General features: G+C 43.2%; 1 protein-coding gene across 1 annotated transcript in view; it reads left to right on the forward strand.

Moving 5' to 3' along the window:
• LOC104505969 (fibrocystin-like) overlaps positions 1-20,826 on the forward strand; it is a gene marked incomplete at both ends in the record, with an annotated part of 40,245 nt that extends 19,419 nt beyond the window's left edge. The window contains 6 exons of the mRNA XM_010146786.1: positions 1,850-2,045; positions 3,597-3,664; positions 6,219-7,832; positions 8,010-8,153; positions 15,882-16,095; positions 20,676-20,826. Of these exons, the coding sequence (XP_010145088.1) occupies positions 1,850-2,045; positions 3,597-3,664; positions 6,219-7,832; positions 8,010-8,153; positions 15,882-16,095; positions 20,676-20,826 (2,387 nt within the window). The remainder of the gene's footprint in view (positions 1-1,849; positions 2,046-3,596; positions 3,665-6,218; positions 7,833-8,009; positions 8,154-15,881; positions 16,096-20,675) is intronic.
• Between the last annotated feature and the right edge of the window lie 927 nt (positions 20,827-21,753).

Below are 21,753 nucleotides of genomic sequence, written 5' to 3' on the forward strand. Positions count from 1 at the left end.
TGAGCTGCTCCTGAGTACCTCCCTGGCTGATTGGGAAAACAGTGCCACGTGCTCAGTGAAGAAGAGGAATGAGCAAAAATGAAGCTGTTCTGTGACCGCTGATCTTCACTGTCTGGTCTGGAGCAACTCTGTGGAGCAACAAGTGTTTTGGGCTGGCCAGCTCAGGTGGATGGTAGAGAGACATTCACACCTTTTACTTGATTAATTTAGGAAAGGGATTTATGTAACATAGAGGTCTATGACAGCAGGGAGTCAGACTTGAAGACCCCTTCTAGGCCTGTTTATTCCTGCTCCTGTGCAATTGGACCCACGTCCTTCAGGGGAGAAAAGAGGTTGAGATTCAACTCCTAAACATGTCTCTGTGTCTGTTGTTGACATGTCTTGCATAGTCAGTGAAGAGAAACAGATGGTTCTGTGGCAGGATTCACCACAACTCTATTGTATATCTTCCTTACAATAAGATGAATCATGACACAAATTCTCTGTTTCTTTGTCGACCACAGATATACCTATCTCAGTGAAAATGTCTTTATTTGCACTAATGCATACCACCCTATTTTTTTAAGCTATTTCAAGAGGAATTTAGGCTATGAAATTCCCTTCTCTTGTCCTTGTCACAGATTCACAGACTGGTAGAGGTTGGAAGGGACCTCTAGAGATCATCTAGTCCAACCCCCCTGCCAGAGCAGGATCACCTAGAGTAGATCACACAGGATTGTCCTTTTCTATTATTGCAGTATGCACAAATAAAGGAAAGTGTCCTCTATCATCTGAATAAATCTGGCTCACAATAAAGCTTAAATTGGAGTGTGTGCCATGTTTCCTGAAAACAAAGGCATATGTGGGCATATGCCTTTAGGTACCCGCATAGATTTTCATATAGCTGCCTCCTTTTAAAGTGAGATAACTCCAAAATGCTGAAAAATGCGGTCTGGATGTTTTGCCAGGGATTTAGGAAAAATCCCAGAAACTCTTAGCTTCAGTTTGTGAGCATTAGACAGACTGGATTAGGCTCTAATCAGCTGCAGGTATTTATAGGATAGATGTTTATGGTAAGGGGGTATGGATCCTATCCTGAATGTGTACCAGCAGGCTGAGAGTGGCCATTGAAGACCATAGCCATGTTCACTGGTAACGACTGAGGACAACCCTGATGGCTGGTGACCTTATCATAGAATCATAGAATGGTTTGGGTTGGAAGGGACCTTAAAGATCATCTAGTTCCACCCCCCCTGCCATGGGCAGGGACACCTTCCACTAGACCAGGTTGCTCCAAGCCTCATCCAGCCTGGCCTTGAAGACATCCAGGGATGGGGCATCCACAACATCTCTGGGCAACCTGTTCCAGTGCCTCACCACCCTCTCTGGGAAGAATTTCTTCCTGATATCTAATCTAAACCGCCCTGATTTCAATTTGTACCCGTTACCCCTTGTCCTGTCACTACAGGCTCTTGTAAAAAGTCCTCTCCCAGCATCCTTGTAGGCCCCCTTCAGATACTGGAAAGCTGCAATGAGGTCTCCTCGGAGCCTCCTCTTCTCTAGGCTGAACAAGCCCAGTTGTTGCAGCCTTTTGTCATAGGAGAGGTGCTCCAGCCCTCTGAGCATCTTCGTGGCCCTCCTCTGGACTCGCTCCAAGTGGTCAATATCCTTCTGAAAGGGATATCAGGGATGTCAGGTGATGAGTAGAATACAAAACCACTGTGGTTTTCTAGTTTTTGTTTTGGGCTGATGGACATGACTGGACCTCTTGTGGCATGATGGGACCCCGTGCTCTTCCCTGGGCAAATGCATGATAAAATAACTGTTGCCAAAACCACTGAAATAGTTTCATCCATTCTCCTCTCTGCAGGGGGGCAGGAGCTTCAGATTGGAATATCCCAGTTTTCCAGCTACCGTGGGTCAGATATCAAGGTCCAAATTGGGGGCTCGTGGGCACAGATCCAGGTGCAGACGGACCATGGTGTTAATGTGATACTTCCACCGTTGGCTGAGGGATGGTACAATGTTTCTGTCATCATCAACGGCATTGCTGTCTCTTCAAGCAGGTGTGTGAATGCATGTATTTTCCTTCAGATATAAATTTAATTTTCTATCCTATTGGGTATTTTAGGGTTAATCTGAAAGGAAAGGTAAGAGTTTTCAAAAATTCTGTACCTAACAGTAAAACATGCAGTGTAGTATATAATTATGAATAATTATCAAGGCATTTATTGATCTGTGGAACCCAAGTCAGCAAACTGCTAATGCTAGTCAATTAACTCCCCTTGGATCAGTAGGAGGCAGAAGAGAAACATTTTAGAAAAAACAGTTGATTTGATGAAAAATGCATATTCAGACAAAGATATTCACAGATTCAGGTCAAATGCAGATAAATCCTGCTGTAGAAAAACAGCACAAGAAAAGAATCGCTTTTCATGAGAAAAACAAAAGCTATTTTGAAAAATAAAAAAATGCTTTGTTTGGAGAATTTTTAAATGATGCTGTTTCCATCTCTTAAGGTGACATTTCAAGTTCATGCCTAGATAAATGTAGTATAAATGAATTAAAATGGGGGGAAAACCTACCTGAAAGTGGGATGCAACAATTCATTCACAAGCACCACAGTTTTGTTCCTCAGCCATGGAACTCTCATCCATGGCATCTGCTAGGAATGATCGTGAAACAATGATACTGGGGAGAAGGGAGCTGTTTTTGTTGCTCACAAACCATCCTAAATAGCTTGTTTCATTAATAAACTTCAGAAGGAGAAAGCCTGTGGTTGGTGGGGTGATGCCCCATCCCTGGAAGTGTTCAAGGCCAGGCTGGATGAGGCTTGGAGCAACCTGGTCTAGTGTAAGGTGTCCCTGCCCATGGCAGGGGCTGGGACTGGGTGGGCATGAAGGTCCCTTTCAACACAAACCATTCTGTGATTCTATGGCATGCAGGGATTCATCCCTTCTGATACTGGAGGCTCTTGGCAGCACCATCACTTTGTCTCCAGGGACAGAGAGTGGAGGGAGATGGGTCATCCCAGGAGACAACTCTTATCTCTGGTGGGCTGGATTATAGGCTTGGGAGGGTCTACTTCTCTGTGTCTTTTTAGGGCAGGAAGTGTTTTTGAAAGAAGGGCGATGAGGCGGAAAAATAGATGTAGGTGGGACAGAAGCAGATCCACACTCTTTTTTGAGTGGGTTTCAGAGGGTTATATCTTGGCTGCTTCTTGCTGCAGTTACCCCCACTGCCTGGTGGGAGGATGTAAGGAGGGAAGCAGCTGGGATGTCTCTTTTGTGCACTTGTGTCTCCTGTCTGTGGGCATGGCTAGTCGGATCTATTTGGGAAACCTCCCTCCTCCTCGCTTCTTTTGATGGGCAATTAATTTGTGCCACTTGATCAGACAATGTTCATAATAAACGTAGCTCAAATCACATGGAAAAAACTGGGTGGGGTGGTCTTGTCACTGTAGCATTGAACAAGGGGGATATGCCAGGTGGGTGTTTGGCTTTCCAGCCTTGGAGGAGTTGTAAGGAAGCATAATGCTGCAGCAGGAGAGAAAAATAAATAATAAAATAAAACCCACACCTCAAAAAAGTATTTTCTATGTTGCTTGTGTTTTGCAGAGTTGAGCCGTTAATCCAGTATGTCTCAGAGATCTTCAGCATAGAGCCGTGTTGTGGCTCCTTTCTGGGTAAACAGCGTTGGCACATCTGCAACTGCTTATGGAGGTTAAAGGGATCAAGGACATGGTTTTCCTGCAGGAATGGAAAGGGCATCCCATTTCATATCAGTTTAAATGAGGGTGTTTTAAATCTGTGATCCTTTATTGTGCAGACATCAACCGGCAGACAGCAGATGTCTGGAAATGTGGGATTGCAGTGAGCATCCCTCAATCTGGTTGGCTGGCTCAGGGGTCCCTGTGTTTTGAATTTGATTTCCCAAAGTGTTTGCTCCTGTATCCTTACATGTTCCTATTGGGAAAGCAAATCACGCCCACACCTGACTCATCTGTGCTGTTTCTTGCAGTCATTATGCCTCCATCTTTCAAGGCTTTCCATGTGAAAGTTAGGTGGAAAGCAGGGTACGATTGTGGTTTGAAGCAAACAACTTCAAGTGATCCCAAAGGGCATGTTCATTTTTGTTAAGTTGAAAAGACAGAAAAAACCTTTTTCAATGTTAATTTTAATCAAAAGTGAAATATTTATTAATCCTATTCCAAGCTTTTAAACATTGGAAATAATTTAAGTGTGTTTCAGAATGAAACATCATGAATTAAAAAGAAAAGTTTTACTTTAAATCTTAAAAAGCAGATTTGGGGTGGTTGATTTATTTTGTCATTTGACTGGGGGTGGGGGAAGAGCTGAATCCCTGTAGTGCATTCTACATGCGCCTGTAGAAACACTTTTATAGAAGACAGAGGAAGTCTCGTGATGCAACCTCGTTTCCTCCACAGATTATTCTCCCAGGCTCACAACACATTTAGAGATACAAAAACTCAGAGGCTTTGTGGTACGTGATTAGTTCAACAGCTTTTGAAGTGCTTAAGCCTTGAAAGATGAGAGTGTGGATAGAGCTTGGAGCGCAAAGGCTATCAGTTTTGATGATTAAGCTATACTTTAAAAAAAAAAAAAGGCACCCTTCTATTCATATTTAAGGGTAAATTGAAATAAGAACTGATTAACTCTTTGGCTGTAGTTTTATGAATGACTTAAGCTGATTTAGACTCTCATCACTGCAAAAAGCACCAGTCCTTCCCCTGTCTTATGTCTAGGTTTTTGTTGTCTCTAACATTTGTGTGGTCATCTGGATTAAGGATTTGAGCTGACTCAGAAGGAACTCCATTATAAAACAACTTATTTTTCAGCCAGATCATGGGAAAAGGAAGCACATGAGCTTAATGGATAAAAAGGGTGAAGCAAGGCAGAGCACTGGGAGTGCAAAGTAAAGGAAGATGGATAAAGGCTTCAGATGGGTTTAAGGGAGGCAGCTTTGGGTTTGGAAATTCGGGATTAGGCTGGGAATGTTGGAGAGTTTGCATCTTTGTCCTTGTCACATCCTAAAATCCAGACTTCTTGTTCAGAGCTACTCTTATTCTCAGCATCCTGGGAGGCAGTGCCCATACTGCTGCTTTGCAATGTTACGTAAATCCAGACATCAGGATTCATGCTTGTTCCAGATAATTAGCACCTACTCTGTGGTAAGGGTGGTAGAAGAGACTACCAGTGTTCCTTCTCCTGTTGGTGTGGAGAGCAAGACTCCACTGCCACATTGTAGAACAACAGTGTTGGATCAGACCAAAAATAGCCTGTCAACCAGTGACCCAGACACAGGATGATTTAGGAAGACTCTATGGGTAGAGCAGTGTATGATGATGCTTCTCTACAACCGTCTTCCAAAACTAGAAACAAGGACAGACTCAGCTGGGGGTCATAACTTTGTGCATAACTCTTTCTGAGTTGCTTTTCCATGTTAATGACCCTCCCAGTTCACACCAGTGGTCTGTTTACCCATTTGCTGTCATCTTCTATGGTCTTAAGTAGATGGCCAGGGAATAAAACCATCCAGGCAACCAGAGGGGAAAGCAGACAGCCTGCCTTCCTCCAACCCATGCATGGGAAGCCCTGGTCAGAGTTGCCTTGGACAGTGGAGAGAGAACTGCTCTTCTCTTCCTTTTCCTATCCTACTCATCCTAAATGGTGCAGACTGGGAGCATGTAAGTAGGGAAGAGCATGAAGCTGGAAGCATTCATCAGTGTATCAGCTTTTCTGGTCAGTGAACTCCTCAAGGGCAAGTGACCATCAGTGCATGGCAAATCTGGCACTGCCTGAATGGCCAGGCAGAACTGAAGATTCAAGTCTGTGGTTCCACCTTTTTGTTTGTATTTGTGCTGCATCCTGCATCCCAAAACCATCTCCCTGCCTGCCTGCATAGGCATTCCCATTCCCAGTCTCTTATTACTCTTGGGGGTAAAACAGCTTCCTCTGGTTCTGTGATGGCTTTCTACTGTCACTTGCTGCCATGATGGTCCCTGGATATCTGACACCTTACACTCTTGTCCACATAGGATTATCCTGATATGTGAGTGTTAGGTGTCTTATTCCAAAAAAGTACATCATTTCTTCTTCCATTCAACCTGGCTGCTATGCTTACCAACTTTGTCACTGTTTGTGATTGTACACTGACAGTCGTTGAAGCCTTTCTTGCATTTCATGTCCTCCTCACCCCTTGTTTTGTTTTACTCCTAGGTGGAACACTGCTCACAATCTCTGGGGTGGGCTTTAGCCAAAATCCTGCCCTGGTTTCTGTTTCAATGAACAGGAAAACTTGTATGGTTACCCACCTGACAGAAGAGGCAATTTGGTGCCTGACGCCTCCAGCTACTAATTTGTCTAATGAAGATTCACAAGACATCTCTGTAGGAATAAGTGTGGTCATCAGCAGTAGGTCATTTAAACATACTGTTTTTGCAAAAAACATGACCATGTTTAATTACCAAAGAGCTTTGACTCCTCTAATTACTGTTGTTGAAATGGAAATCACAGATAGCAACCTCCTCTTGAACATCCAGGGAATAAACATCACTGGATCTGTGGCTAAGCTTGGTCACAGTGAATGTGAACTCCAGTTTCAACGTGACAATGAGTCTGCAATGTTTTATCGGTGTTCTTTGCCACTGAATGGCCTGGAACCTGGGATTTTCCCCATTCAGGTTATTCAGAGACAGCTAGGATATGCTCGTGTGACAGCAGGGATGCAGGCCCTTACGATAACTCCACGGATAACCTCCATATTCCCATCACAAGGGTCAATCTGTGGTGGAATGTTACTCACTATATCTGGTATTGCATTAAAGTCCAGGAGGAATTTGGTACAGGTCAGCCTGGAGGGTAATTATTCCTGTGGTATCCAGAACTCTGAGAATGATGCCATCAGTTGTATTGTCTTTCCAAGGGCCCATCCTTTGCATTACCAGTGGTTGGCTGAGGCATCTTGGGCTCTCAACGTCACAGTGACTGTCAATGGGATGAGCAGTGTCTGCCTTGGAGACTGTACACTCCACCTTCGTGAGCAGTGGACCCCTCTTGTAGATTTGGTCACCTGGGAGACCAATGGGACATTCACCTACGTGATGATCAAAGGACAGAGGTTGGCATGGCCAAGTGACAGCCCTGTGGTACACCTGAATAACCAGGCTGTCTGCAAGGTAACGTTTTGGAATGAGACCAGCATCAAGTGCCAGACGGACTGCTTTGCCCCAGGAGAGCACAACATTTCCATATCTAACAGGAAAAGTGGGCAAGCTTGCTTCAGAAAGGCATCCAGTGTTCTCACCATCCCGCCTCAGGTGCACCAGTTTTACCCACAGAACTTCAGTACCCATGGTGGAGGCTTGCTCACCTTAACAGGCTCTGCACTGAAAGGAAAGAGAAATACTTCTGTTCTCATAGATCATCACCCTTGCCTTGTTCTCAGTGTCACCTGCATTGCTATCCAGTGCACGGTGCCTCCGGGTAACGGGACTAAGGCTCTGAGTCTAAAAGTAGATGGCATCTCCTATTACCTTGGAAGAATAAGTTACAACAGGGAGTCTACCCCAGCTTTCCTTTCGCTTGTTGCAACTGGTCTCCTTTTAACAATGACCGTGTCACGGGTCACAGAAATGGACACCATCTACGTATTTGTCGGAGACTTTGCTTGTAGCGGCATCACCATCGCTCGCTCCACCTTGCAGTGCTCAGCTCCTTTGCTCCCTGTCGGCGAGTACCGCGTGCTGGGCCGGGAAGTGCCCAGGGGTTGGGCTTCCTCCAACCTGACGTTCACCGCTCCGCTGACGGTGACAGCTGTGCGTCGCAACTGGGGTAAGTCACGAAGACTTGTTATAACTCCTCCATGGGGTGCGGTGTGAGGGACTAATGGTGACTGGGTTTCGGGGTTTTTTTGGCATGAAAGCAAAAATTATGAATTCAGAAAAATACCTTTGTTGACAGCTGGCTGTCGGGCTCTGTGTTAAATCCCATTTTCTGTCTTTTTCCAAGGTGGCTTGAATGGAGGAGCAGTTTACCTGCATGGAACTGGGTTTTCCCCAGGGAAGACTTTGGTCACAATCTGCGGCACCCCCTGTGAAATGTTGGGCAACACGACGATGACTGACCTGAGATGCCTTGCCCCACGCTTACAAGGTCAGCTACGGCACCACACCTGCTGTTGTGTTAAAAGCATCTCCAAAAAACCTGTGTTGACCCAAAGGTGTGGGGTCCCAGCATATCTCATCCCAGGGGAACAGAGAGAAGCAGCATCCCTGGGGAAAGGAAAGGAGCTAACACAGCACTGACCTCTGCATGTTGAGCTCAGTCCAAAGAGAGTTGCTGTCAGGGAGAGTTTTTGTATCAGTGGCCATGGGTTTGGGATTAGATCCACCATGTGTCTGTAGCCAGAGCTGCCATGCGTGTCATGGGGGGGGTGTGTATGAGGTGTGTGAGGTGTATGAGGTGTGCACAGCAACAGCAGGTCCTTGTGGCAACTATGTCTTGGGAGAATGGTGTCACACAAAATGTGCATGCTGTAGGGTTGGGAGCCCAAGCACCTCCTGGCCGTTGTGACACCCCTCGTGAGTTCAGCTCCCCTAAATGTCGTGGATCCCTACATCTTGTATTTTGGCTGCATGGTGGGACAGCTTCAGTGGGGAAAAAAAGAAAAGGGTGAATGACTGGGAGGGTGAACAAATGACATACTTTGGCCAGATCATACCTTTGGGGGGCTGGAGACGAGGATTTGAATTCCTTGAGAGGAATGTGAGATCATCTCACAGCCAGAGCATACACCTTAACTGGAGAGAGGCAGCACAGCAGGGAATGATGCCATTATCTCTAGTGCTCTCAGAGAGAAGTAACCCTGTCCCAGTTTTGGAGGAAACTCTTACAAATGAGCGTTTGTTTGGACAAGACGTATTTCCTCTCTCCCCTGCAGGCAGCACAGAATTAGGCTCCTAAAATCTACAAAAGGCAGGGTTAAAGACTTTTAAATCTCACCTTGAGACATATGACATTCCAGAAATGCTAAGCACAGAGCACACACCTTGGTGCTGCAGTATCATAACCCTTGGTAGCAAACAGTTCAGAAATATTTGCCATTCTGTGGCCACTCAAATATCAGTCACACAGGTGACCAAAGATCCATGGCCTCTTCTACTTTGTGGACCTGGAAGAAAGTTGCCAGTGAGAGTATCTATCCAGGGCAGTTGCTCAAAGGTGTGTGGAATCTCCATCCTCCAAAATTGTCAGAAGTAGATGAGATTAGCTGCTGAGAAACCAGCCCACTGTGAAATTTAACATTCCTTTGAGCAAGAGTTGGGATAAGAGGTATCCAGGTGTCCCCTTCAGTCTCAGTTATTCCAAAATACTAAATTTGCCCTTGTAATTTTGAATGGTTCCTTTTCTCATCCATGAGGAATACTAAGAAAAATAGGGAGGTGGTGGACAGGAGTGGAGAAAAGGGATTTAAACCCCAACCCCAAGCACTCAGGAGACACTGAGAGATTGTGACGGCTCGGTTTTCCTTGTTTTAAATAGGATCTGAGAACACTGGACAAAATTACTTAATATTGTCTTTTAAACAAGAAAAAAGACATGGTGTTGGAGTGCTATTAAAAAAAAAACAACAAAAAACCCACAAACAACAGAAAAAACCAAAACAGAGCACAAAACAGGGAAGTCTGATTATTGCAGGAACAATAGCAGAATAAAATGTAATTAAATTGATCCAGACTCTGAAAACATGAATAAATGCGGTCAAAATTCACTGAGTGGTAGGCGGCAGGGGGGTCCTGGGGAAAACCATCCTCCAGGCAAGCTCGCAATGCTTCTTCCCGACACTAGATGTCAGCAAGGGAATGCTGATTGCTGCCCGCTTGCTGTTGCCTGTCTGCAGAGGGGATGCAAAGGATGCTCGGCCCGGCTGACCAAAGGGACCCAGGCGTTGCTGCTTTGAGACCAGTTACAAGACAACCCCTCTGTCCTCTGTTGTGGATTTTGTAGTGTGCAGCCTTGCAAAATCACCAGTCGAGTTGCAAAAAATGTTTGTTTATGCAGTATTTACAAGAAAATGTTGGTTTTTTGTCTGGGTTTTTTTTTTTTTTTGCATTTAAAGTAAAAAAGAATCCTTCACTGGCTGATAAATCTATGTGTTTGCCAGGCTATTTGTACTCCCTGAGACAAGCATATTCAGCCTGTGAACATCTACATGTGGCGTTGCTGAGACTGTATATAGAGCAAGATGCTTTCTGGATGGCTTTCCCCTGATATTTAGGGGATTGCACACTCCCAACATTTATGGCATAAGTGGGATTAAGTGCAGTTACTCCAGTCCCGTCTCGTGGTTTACGTGCTGCTGTTTGCCCGGGGAAGTTTGCCACTTGGCACTCGCACATCCAGTGCTCAGACCTTTCTTTCACAGCCTCGTTCACGTGGGAGAGGTGGTGAAGCGACTTCAGGGATGCGGGACCATAAGTGAAAGGGATAGGAGAGATAGGTCTGTGTTGCCCAAGGGGCTCCTTCAGCGCAGAGGCTGGTGCGGCCAGGTTGGATGCGTTTCTGACATTTCCTGGCATTGCTCATGGACCGGGTGATGAGAAGTGAAGACTTCAAGCTGCATTTCTTCCGTTACGCTGTGCTGTGAAGTGGAAACTCCTCCCCTCTGGCACTTTGGGATGTCAGGTGGCAGCTTGCTGCCCTGGGGTTTCAACACTAGGTCATGTTGTGTCTGGCCTGCTTCAGATTAGAGATGTTCACGTGGGAATCCACAACTGGTCCATCTAGCTCGCTCATGTGATCAAATCTGTAGGGCAAGGCTCTGCAGGTAGGAAATGTGACTTTCCCATTTAACAGGCATTTTCTAAGGCACGAGGAACTGCTGGGCTCAGCAGGATTCATGCACAAGCCTGGCCCAGGGGTCTTCTTTAGGAATGGTTGCAGCACAGTTTGGTTTGATCATTAACAAGAGCTGGGCGTGCCAAGTACTGAAATGTTCTCAATCCAGAGCACAGGGAATAGGAACGCAAGCCTAGCCTCTTCTATGAAAACGGTTGTCTTTGGCAAGCTGCAGAAAAATCAAATCAGAACAGAGCTAGAATTTGAATTTCACCCTTACATTATAAGAATATTAACAAAATTAAATAAAATTAACAAAAAAACCTCCCTTCAAGGAAAAGACAAAACCAACTCAAAACCCCTAATCCAACTCACAAGTCTTTAAAGGTCTGGTAAAGCAATAACTGCCTTGATCCCGGGAGCTCTCATCTTTGCTTGTTCCTGCTTTGTCACTTGTGTTGCAGCACAGCATGTTGATGAGCACAAGTACAGCTGTGGATTCTATTCAGCTCAGGTTAAATTTACAGAACACATGGTAAATATCTGTTGGATTGAATTGTGCCTCTATGAAAGATGGGAAGAGTGGTAGGAAGCCTGAGGCAGGTGAGAATATAACTGAATATTCTTATGTGATATTAGTGTAGGTACTATATGTAAGTTCTGCAGTAAGTCAGTACCTGAGATTGTATGTTTGACATTGAGGTGGGGGCAAAGAAGGCACCTTTAAAAGAAGGTGAACTGATAAGAAGATCCATCAGGGAAAAAGCCGAGTCTGATTTGCCTGGTTGCATCAGCATAGAATCACAGAATGGTTGGGGTTGGAAGGGACCTTAAAGACCATCTGGTTCCAACCCCCCTGCCATGGGCAGGGACACCTTCCACTAGACCAGGTTGCTCCAAGCCTCATCCAGCCTGGCCTTGAACACTTCCAGGGATGGGGCATCCTTGGATGCATGTTTGGAATAACAGGCCTGGCTTTAAGGGCTTTGATGTAACTGATCTTGGGATCTATAGAAGTGAGTCCTGGACCTACCGTTAGCCAAATTACATTGGTAAAAGTATATGTTTAGGGAAGAACATTTAGATTCAAGGGTAGAAATGAAATGAGGCTGGCTGAGAAGGAAGAGAGACATGGCTCGGTGGAGCTCTTCATATGGGGCAAGAAGAGCGAGAAGAATGAGTTTTGGTTGCAGCAGTGCAGCTGTACCAAGGAGGACTATAGCCTTGGAAATGGGGTGATTTGGCTGCATAAATGCAGAGGTTATGTAGTGATCATTGAAACCTGCGTAGAAGCAAGGGCCTCTGATGTTTATTTTGGAGATCAAACCAAAGGATCCAAATGGTCCCTTCTGTCCTTCAAATCCGGAAATGAAATTGAGGGGAAAAAAAAATCATGTTGATTGCATGGCAGGAACGTTCTGATGGTGAGATCTATCAGGCGGTGCAATAGATGCTTGCAAAGTCACCTCTTGGGACTTCTGAAACTCAGCTTTGTGAAATTAATGTCTCCCAGGGAGCAATTCTTTATACGCAGAGATTGGACTTGATGGCCTTAGCAGATCTCTGTTTACCTCTCCCTTTATTTTATTTTTTTAACCTTTGTCTTCTCAGCTAAGCACATGTTAATGTTACGCTCTGAGCCCCGTTTTGTGGGTGGTGGATAACTGGGGACGTGCGGTTTGGCACTGGGACTCCTTGGGCAGTTGTTCAATCAGTCTGCAGCTGCCCTTGGAACTTCTGTAGGTTTTAGCCTCATCACGTGTCCGGCAGTTGTTATTGAACAGTGACCCAGAACAAAACCCTTGTGCTGAGCATCCCAGGATCCTGGCTTAAGCCAGAGTATCCCTTAAAGACAGGGCTGGAGGCAGCCGGTCCCTAACCCATTACCAACATGCGGAGATTTGGCTGCCGTTGTGTCTGATCTCAAAAGAGAAGCCGTAATGGGATGAATGGATTCATCTCAATGATGGGATTGTATTACATGTGATTAGCGGGTTTTGTCTTTGTAGGGAACATAAAGCATAAAGAAACTTCACTCTGGGCTTTGAACACTAAGCAATTAAACAAGGAGAAGTATTGTGTCCCAGAACCAACGGACTATTCTTTTAAGACCTACTAAGTGTGTTGCAATCTTTAGTTGATTTTATTTATTATTTTACCCTTGTGGCTGGAGATAAGAGCATCAAATAATAACAAGGGATATCTGTGTTTAATGGTCAGCAGAAGGGGGATAAAAGGTCAAGACTTTGTCCTAACTGAAGTATTAAAATCCTCTGGAAGCAGGGAAATAGGAGGACCTCAGAGATCCCCAAGGAAGGAACGAGAAATGGACACCTCCTTGAAGAGTAGTATCTCTGTGGGATGGACAGTAGCTGTAGAGTGTGGCAATGAGGTACCTCCCTCCTTCCACCTGAGAGACAGAAAGCAGTCCTAAGTGTGATTCTGGGGTGTATAAATGAAGCAGGGTTTTCTGGGATTTCTTCAACTGATCAGTTTGTAAGCATGTTCTTTAGCTTAGATTTCATAAATGAGGCCTTCGTTGGCCTGGTTTGATTTAAAAATTATTTCAGCAGTTGGTAGGATGCAAGGCCTGGTCTTCCTACAGTCATGATAACATTGAGATGAGGGCACTGGAGCATGTCAGAGATGGCCAATTTCCCCATAACATTTCAGGGGTATCCAAAGGGTGACAGGCTGTTCTTCTGCTGAACTCTAAGGGCTGTGCAGGAAACACCTTCTTGTGGCCTACATTAGCCAGGCAAGTTCTTTGACAGAAGCAGAGTATTGAGGAAAATATTTGTGTCCCAACACCATGTGGATCATTTCTAACATTCATCCTGAAATAGGGTTCAACTCTTTTTCCACTTAGGAAAACTCTGCTATGTGCTTTCCAAGACCACAAAAGAAACCCAAAGTCTCCTTTTATTAGCTCAGCAACCTAGCTGATTTTTCTTAAACTGTGGAATGTGAATTTAATCTTTCTTTGACCACCCACTCTCAGAGGGTGATCAAACATTGGAACAGGATTCCTAGAGTAGTGGTTGATGTCTCATGCCTAGCAGTGTTTAATAGGCATTTGGACAATGCTCTTAATTATATGCTTTAACTTTTGGTCAGTCCTGAAGTGGTCAGACAGCTGGATTAGATGATTGTGGTAAGTCCCTTCCACCTGAAAATATTCCACTCAGTTTGCTAATATTGCTCTAAGTGGCTATTTCTTTAAGGTAGCTGGACATTCTCCATTACCACATCTGAGCTATCACAACCTTTCGTGTTACTAGTAGAATAGAATAATAAAGCAGAAGCAGCTGTTATACCCTGTTAAGAGGAAGAAATTCTTCTGTCCACAGGAAAGTTGTGGGTTTGTGGAGGAAGGAAAGAGCAGTGCCATTGCTGGTTGGATGTTCTTCATCTTTGCTAGTCCTGAGAAGGTCTCAGCCTCTCATTGGCTGGAAACAAAGCTCATACGCCATCTCCTTTGGAGGAATTCCTGTTATGAATTTGTTCTGCTGCAGGTTGTTGCAAAGGCATGTTCTTGGTAGTATTTTGTCCTCTTGAATGGTAGTGATATGCCAAAACACAGGCATCTAATGCCACTTAAAATGCCCCTAGAGTGGCAGCCTGGCCTCCAGGAAGACAGAAGACTTCTGTGGGAACTATAGGACACCTCAGGTGGCTCTAGACATAATTTCTGGACAATAAAAGCAAAATATAGGCATGGTGCCATCATTCCTTTAGGTTTTTATGTCTACTACTTGTCTCTCTCATGTTTATATGTAGGTCTTCAAGGCAGGGATTGTGTTTGAATGGATGCTGAACGAGAGTATTGCTACTGGATTTGGGAAGGAAAGAGATTTAGCATGTTGCAAAATGTGTGAAGATGTGGGTAACTTTTTAAAAATTCTAAATCCAGAGAAGAAAAATACAGAAAAATTGTGAACTCTTTCTCTGAAGTTCAGAGCAGATGAAATGCTGTTTTTTAATATTTCAAAAAATATCTTAAACATTAAAGTCATAAACTTTTCAAAAATACTCCATATGAAATAATAATTTTTAACAAAAAGCACTAAATATTTTAACATAGGAAATACAGCATTTTCATATTTTAACCATTTAAAAAACCATTTCCAGAATTGCTTAGGAGCTAAGACATTCAGTGACAATGACACTTTCCCAACAAACAAGATGCCTTTTGAACAAACTGCAATTTAAAAAAACAAACAAACACCCCTTTCTTGATAATTTCCTATCAATTACACTTGTGCTGCTTGAGGAACACTCTTGGCTACTACAATGCAGTGTGTAATACTGTCCACAGACCTTTTCAGGAGTTCATAACAACTGTTTGGTTAGTTCAGGGTTAATGAAATTTCTCCAAAAGTCTTTACATGCTCAGGGTTTTAAAAGAAATAGTTTTGATCTCTGGCTTGGTTTAATGCTTAAAAGATTGCTTTTTAAAATGTTAAACCCAAACATTTCAACAGCTCTGAACTTCCGTGACAGTTCACATTTTTTTTTTATTTAGCATTTTTTTTCAGGGTTTAAATTTAGAACACCCAATTTGTGTTCACACCACTTGTTCCCTAAACACATCTCAAAGCAAAGCAGCTGCTCCCATTATACTTTCTACCACATACATGAAGTCAAACTCGGACCAAGTGTCTAGTCATACTCTGGTACAAAGCAAGGTGGGAGTTCCTGTTCACACAAGTCCCCCAGGAGCCCTCCAAGCTGTGACAGTGCTTTCACAAAACCTGCTGCTAGATTTCAAAGCTGTGTTAGACCTTAAGTTGTCACATCTCCCAGAAAGAGCAATTTGATCCCAAAGACCTTCCTCATGCTCAACACACAAAGGGGGTTATATTCTTGCTGTGAAGGAGCTCCATGTAGACCTACATACCATTAAAAAGGATGCACTAAAAGGGAGGTTGGGACAGGAAAATTGGGAATCCACAGTGACAACCATCAGTAGCTAAAATCTGTTTAACATCAGTGATGTGTAGGCTGCCTTAAGTTATTCTTTTCCCTCTCCTATCTTTGCAGCATCATTGGCCATTCTCTGTGGCCTGACACATTCTTCTGTTGACTGCCAAGAAGACAGAGCCACCTTCATTGAATGTGATGTCCAGGTCACGGTGGGTTCCTATCGCCAGAGAGGATCTATGTCTTACCTGTACGTCTGTGAGGACAGCCCACCTCAGCGTCACTGGAGGGACATCTACCCACCCCAGAGGCATTTTGCTGGACTCTTTGCCAGGTTAGTGCTGTGTCTCTTCAAAAGAGTGGGTCCATCAATGAGCAGTGTCCCCCAGAAGATATTACACCTTCTGTAGAATTGGCCCCTGCAAATGAGGGACTGAAGGAGCAAATTTCTAATTCGTAGGTTGATGCCAACAGAGCAATTTAGCCTTGAGACCACTAGAGAGCTCCGCTGGGTTGTGAAATTCATTCCTTGTGTCTATCAAAGCATCTCTAGTCCCCCGCCTCCTTCCCTCCCGTCTTTTTAAAGTGTTTGAAAGACATCAAAAAATCCATCTCGTAAACAGCCTGCTTTGTTCCTTCTTAGGTTTTAATATTTATCTTCTGATCCAAAGCAACATCTGGTGGATGCCAATGGGGAAAAAGATTAGGCATTATGAAAAGCAGAAGTATTTTTTTTTCCCTCCTTTTTTTTTTTTTTCCCTCTTCCTCTCTTCAAGCAGTTTCATGAGTAAGAAGTGGCAGAGAAAATTCAGCAGGCTGTGCAATATTTACTCAGCAAGGGTGCTCAGACACTTACTCAAGGCTCAGGCTTTGCAAATCCAAGGCCAAGTTGCCCAGGAATATAAATTGATACCCTTTAATGCCTTAATGGAGCAGTGCGGATTTACGCCTGCAGAACATTTACTTCTAGGAGTAAGAGAGAGGTCTGAATTAAGGAATAAACAGATGAACAAAACTTTCCCAAAACCTTAAACAAATAGAGAATTAGAATATCACTGCAATGCATGATTTGCTGTATATGGTGAACCCATTCCTGGCTGCTGCATGATGTTACAGTCCAGGCATTTTAATGGAGTTGCAGGGATTTAGTCCTCATCCTTATCTGGTCCTTATGTCACAGCTGGTGTGAGTCACCAGAGGGAGTTCTGGATGCCCTGTGCTGGGGGAAGAAAAGCAACTGGCATTTACTGAACAAAGACAGAAAGGCACAAGTTGCACAATTTTTAAAAGTTGTTTAAAAAACCCCAAACAACATGTTTAAAGAAGAAAAAAAAAGGTTTAAGCAGTTGCAACATCTGCCTATCAGTCTGTCATTTCCTCCCCACCAGATCCTGAGCTCTGGTTAATCTGAGCTGGGTTTCATAAGGGAAGGCCTTCTTAAGAATTATGAAATTCTTGACATTTTTTTGAAAATCTGTGTCGAAGAAGTTCGTTTCCTGCTGCGGAAAAGGAAGGACAGAATTCCGCCATAATCTGTTGTTTGCCAGCAAACTGCTGAGCAGACGGCAGATACACGCAGCTGGCCAACCAGCACGTCCAAAGTCACACTGTGCATTGATGATTTCCTATAGCATCCTAGGAGGTGGGGAGGACAGTTTTGTTGGGAGAGACAGACATAGGGAGACCTAAAGGGGAGAAAAAAATTATCATGAAATTAAAGTAATTTCATAATTTATTGCTCCCAGAATGATTTTTGTTTGTTTTTGTTTTCCACAACAAGAAACTCCAGAAGCCTTGTCTTCTCTAGCTGAACTTTGCTTTCCTTTTGCTCAAATCAGTGTAGCTCAAAGCAGGTAACCTACAAACTCAAGAGGAACAGGGTACCCCAATATCTGCCTCTCTGGGTTTTTTGCTTCCTGTTCTCTGGGTATAAAAGTTGTGCTCAGCTCTTTACTGATAAAAATGCATCTACAATGAGTCTATTTCTATCACTGTTCTTCTTCTTGCTTTTTTCCTTGGTTTGGGCTCATACAATTCCACTGCTGCTCCACCCTGGTCTCATCAGGGTGAGCCAGGATGGGGGTCTGTGCTTATCCTGTGGATGGAAGAGTCATGCAGTCCGTTTGCTGATGGCTTCCTTATTGTTTTTCACTGTGGTTTTGTCCAATTTAATTGTGAATGTCCCAGAGACAGGGTTTATTATTCCTTCAGGGAATCCTATCAGGGAGATATTTCTGAATCAAATCAATCAACTTTTTCTTACCTATTATTTTCCCATTCTTCCCATTTCTTCAACCTCTTTGTTATTGTCATTAACTTTCCCCCCCTGTTGTGTTCATGCTTGTCTACTAGTTAGAAATTAAAACTTGGGCTGCTGAGGCATTTTCCAGAGGACTGATGTTTTTCCCTGGTGACTCTATTTCTAAACTGTGTCTTGCTGAAGGGGAGCAGGGGCAAAGATTGTTTGATTTCGGGTGAGTTTCCTGATCTGAAAAGTCTGGGGAGAAGCAGAGGAAGAGAGAGTTTAAAGTCAACCAAATTACCTATTTTGGAGCTTTTGAATTTTTTTTGTTGTTGCAAATTTTAGTTCAGAAAAATGTTTAATTTCAAAATATTAATGGAATTTGTAGGAAAGTGTCAAAAGATTAAAATATTCAAAGTAGAAAAAAACTATTTTGGGAATTCCTGAAGAAATACACATTGATTGCTATAATTAATAATAGTAACTAATATTAACAGTAATAATATGGATTTTAGTTCTGTGCAAATGTTCAAGACTTAAGACTTTTTTCACAGGATGGGGAAAAAAGCTATTGAAATCATTCCTGGCTTCACTGCACATTAAATCTCTCTTGTTCATTGTTACTAGCTTTACAGTGGTTTGAATAAAGCTTCCCCTACTCTGATCTGTACTATAGCCTGTACTTTATGAACACACAATGGCAAATGCATGTTCCTTAGAAGAGGTGGAAGTCTTGCCATTAACAACATGGGTACTAAGATACATCCCTGAATTCTCTTTAACAAGTCACCCCTTCTTTTTCTTGCATTTCCTTTAAACACTGCAATTTGTTAACTGTTTTCCAACATCAGGGTTTTGGGATGCAGTTACAAGAGGACAGGGAGAAATTGGTTCTTTGCCTACAAGCAAAGCTTGTTAACTTTTTGTGAAAAGACGTGGACAACCACTCAGAGATCCTTGTATTAACTTTAGTGCCTGGCAAATTGGGCCCATTCCTTGTATCTCGCCAACAACAACCCCCTTCTGCCTTTCAAACACTTGGTTAGTTGGAAGATGCAGCTTTTTCTTGTAGCATTAAAAAAAAGTACCACGCAGTCTTGAGAGATAGCCCGGTCCATTGAATTATTGTACAGGACAAGAGCAGTTCTCAAAGTGTTGCTTTCAAAAGCGAGTGTAGTTCCCTACGGCTGGCTTTTGATTATTGATACAGCAGAGGGAAAGGTTCATTTAAATATAGAAATAAAAATTCACTGTTAAAAAGGTTCAGCTACTTGCAGAAAGTTCTTTTTTTTTTTTTTTCCCCCTAGTCTCTAATGTGGCTGCTTCCTTTAACACTTCAACCCTGAAAAAGGGCAACAAAACAAATACCCCCTCAATGCACTCTCAGAGCAGCTCTTTGTGTGTATAGTGAGCTGCCACATCCAGTGAGGTTTGAAAACGTCAGGTTCATCAAATCATCCTGATCATCATCATCAGGCTCCGAGTAGTGCCTTGCCAATTGGGTGGATTTTGGGAGAACGTAGGCTCCTAACTTTGGCACTTCAGAAAATCCTGTTAGGTGAGGCTTTCAGGGACCTGAAGACCTCTGAAAATCCTGGTCCTCCCTATCTGATCCTCTACTTCATGCACTCTGTCCTTTCTTAGCTATTCAAAAAAACGGGTATAATTTCTGTACTACGTTGCTGTTACTATAACTCTTCTCCTTTCTGCTCCCCTTCCTAAAGCTGCAGGTGTGTATTTGATGGTGGGGTGAAGAGGAAGAAGGAGCAATGGCTGGGGAAGGAATGAAAAGTGATGTTGGATTATCTTGGCCTGATCAAAGCCTGTAGAAGTAAATTGGGAAGTTTTCCCCTCGTTTTGAGAGATGTTGGATCCTACAGCTCCATATAACAAAATGCTACCAAAGCCAGCAGCTGTCAGCAGCGAGACCAAGGCAAAAAAATGTTTCTTCCCCATCATCTTTTCTATTCCTTCCCCCTGTGCAAGGGGAGGCTTTAGCACAATTGTCTGTTAGTATAACTGGCACATATATCGAATCTGCTTAGTCTGGGCTGTTAAGTAAGTTTAATTAATTTACTAAGTTAATGTTCCAATGCTAGCAACAAAGCATCATTGCAATCAGCTGGGTAGCAGGAATTGGAACCCCTAAATGAGCTCATTTTTTCACAGTTGGAATTAGGGACCAGTTAGCCAGTTGTGTGGTTTTTCCAATTTCTCCACTTGCCCTAGGGGAGTTGCAAGTTATTCATTCCCTATTGCTAAGTGTGAGTAGGATAGGGAGGGGGGAGACACGAACAAACCCTACTCCATGTAGGAGTCCATCTTTGATCCTAACACTGCTGATTCCCTAGCTGTTGTCTGCACTTCTCTTCCCACCCTGGTCCTGGAATGGCATTTGCTACTATTTGTAATAGTTTGGGGAAGCAGAAAGGCATCACTGAGAGATATTTACTGCATGTATTTTCATCCTAAGTGTGTGCAGATAAAGAGGGGGGGAAAAAAACAAATAAACAATAAAAGAATGGAAACAAAATTACAGAAATTTGCAAAGTTTGACAAATGGTAGCCAGGAGTTGCCACAAGCTAATGGCTTGCAATGATTAATAAGAGTAAAAATAATTGCATTTCATTAAGATTGATGACACCCCATTTAACCTCCCTTCTCGTTTCAGCCCTAAAGTGGAAAGAGATGAAGTTCTCATCTATAATAGCTCCTGTAACATTACCATGGAAACTGAGGCAGAGATGGAGTGTGAGGGAGCTAATCAGCCAATTACCGCCAAGATTACTGAGATATGGAAAAACTGGGGCCAGAACACTCAGGTATAATCAAATCTTTTTTACAGACTGATTCAAACAGCTTAAAATTAAATTTGTAATATTGTGTACATTTAAAGGGGGTAAAAAAAAAACCCAAACCACCACCAATTTAGGCTGAGCAGTGGCAATATATAATATTAAATGCTTTCCAACTTTGAATAGCAGTTCTAATGCAGTGCAGCTGAATTAATGGTTAACGATGGCTAATCACGTATTTTGAGACATAAATGAGCTTTACCTTATTTTCTGAGCAGTGTATGTATTTTTTAACATTCTCTTTTTTTATGTGAAGACTAATTCTGTTCAAAAAGTGGGGTTTTTTTTCCTGTTATTTGAGGAGAAATCTTAGCCATGAGGTGCAGTTTTAGCTCTCTGTCAGAGACTTAACATTCAGCATGTGTGCAGCTCTGGTTATATGTGATTTTTGCTCCTCTTCAGTATTTGAAGTAAAATGGGACAGTCTTCCCAGTGTTATCTGTGTGTATAGCAAGAAGAAAGACATCTAGAATGTTACAAAAACTCTGAACTAAGATAATTGTAAGGCTCTATATCTGAAGATATCTCATTGTAAACCTAGAAAGTCCTTTTAGAGTTCTCAGGGTGTTGCAGAGTTTTTGGGGGTGTTGAGCTGAAGTACTGGATTGTGTTGCCCATGAGAAGGAATTCAGAGGGGCTGGATATTTGGTGAACATCAAATATTGCTTCTTCACCATCCTTTTCTAACTGAGCAGCTCCTGAGAAGTGGTAGAGACCTACCACAGACAGGACACTGCAGGTGGGAAGAGTTACACACCTGAGTTGTCAGAACAAATGATGTTTTTTCTTTAAACCACATTGTCATGCAGTCTTCTTAGTATGGTTGAGGCCTGGGAAATTGCAGTTTGTTGCTCAGGATTAGTATTAAAGCTACCATGATAATTTTTAACTCTG

Source organism: Eurypyga helias, unplaced genomic scaffold (assembly GCF_000690775.1).
Source record: "Eurypyga helias isolate BGI_N326 unplaced genomic scaffold, ASM69077v1 scaffold1870, whole genome shotgun sequence".
NCBI classification, from domain to species: domain Eukaryota; kingdom Metazoa; phylum Chordata; class Aves; order Eurypygiformes; family Eurypygidae; genus Eurypyga; species Eurypyga helias.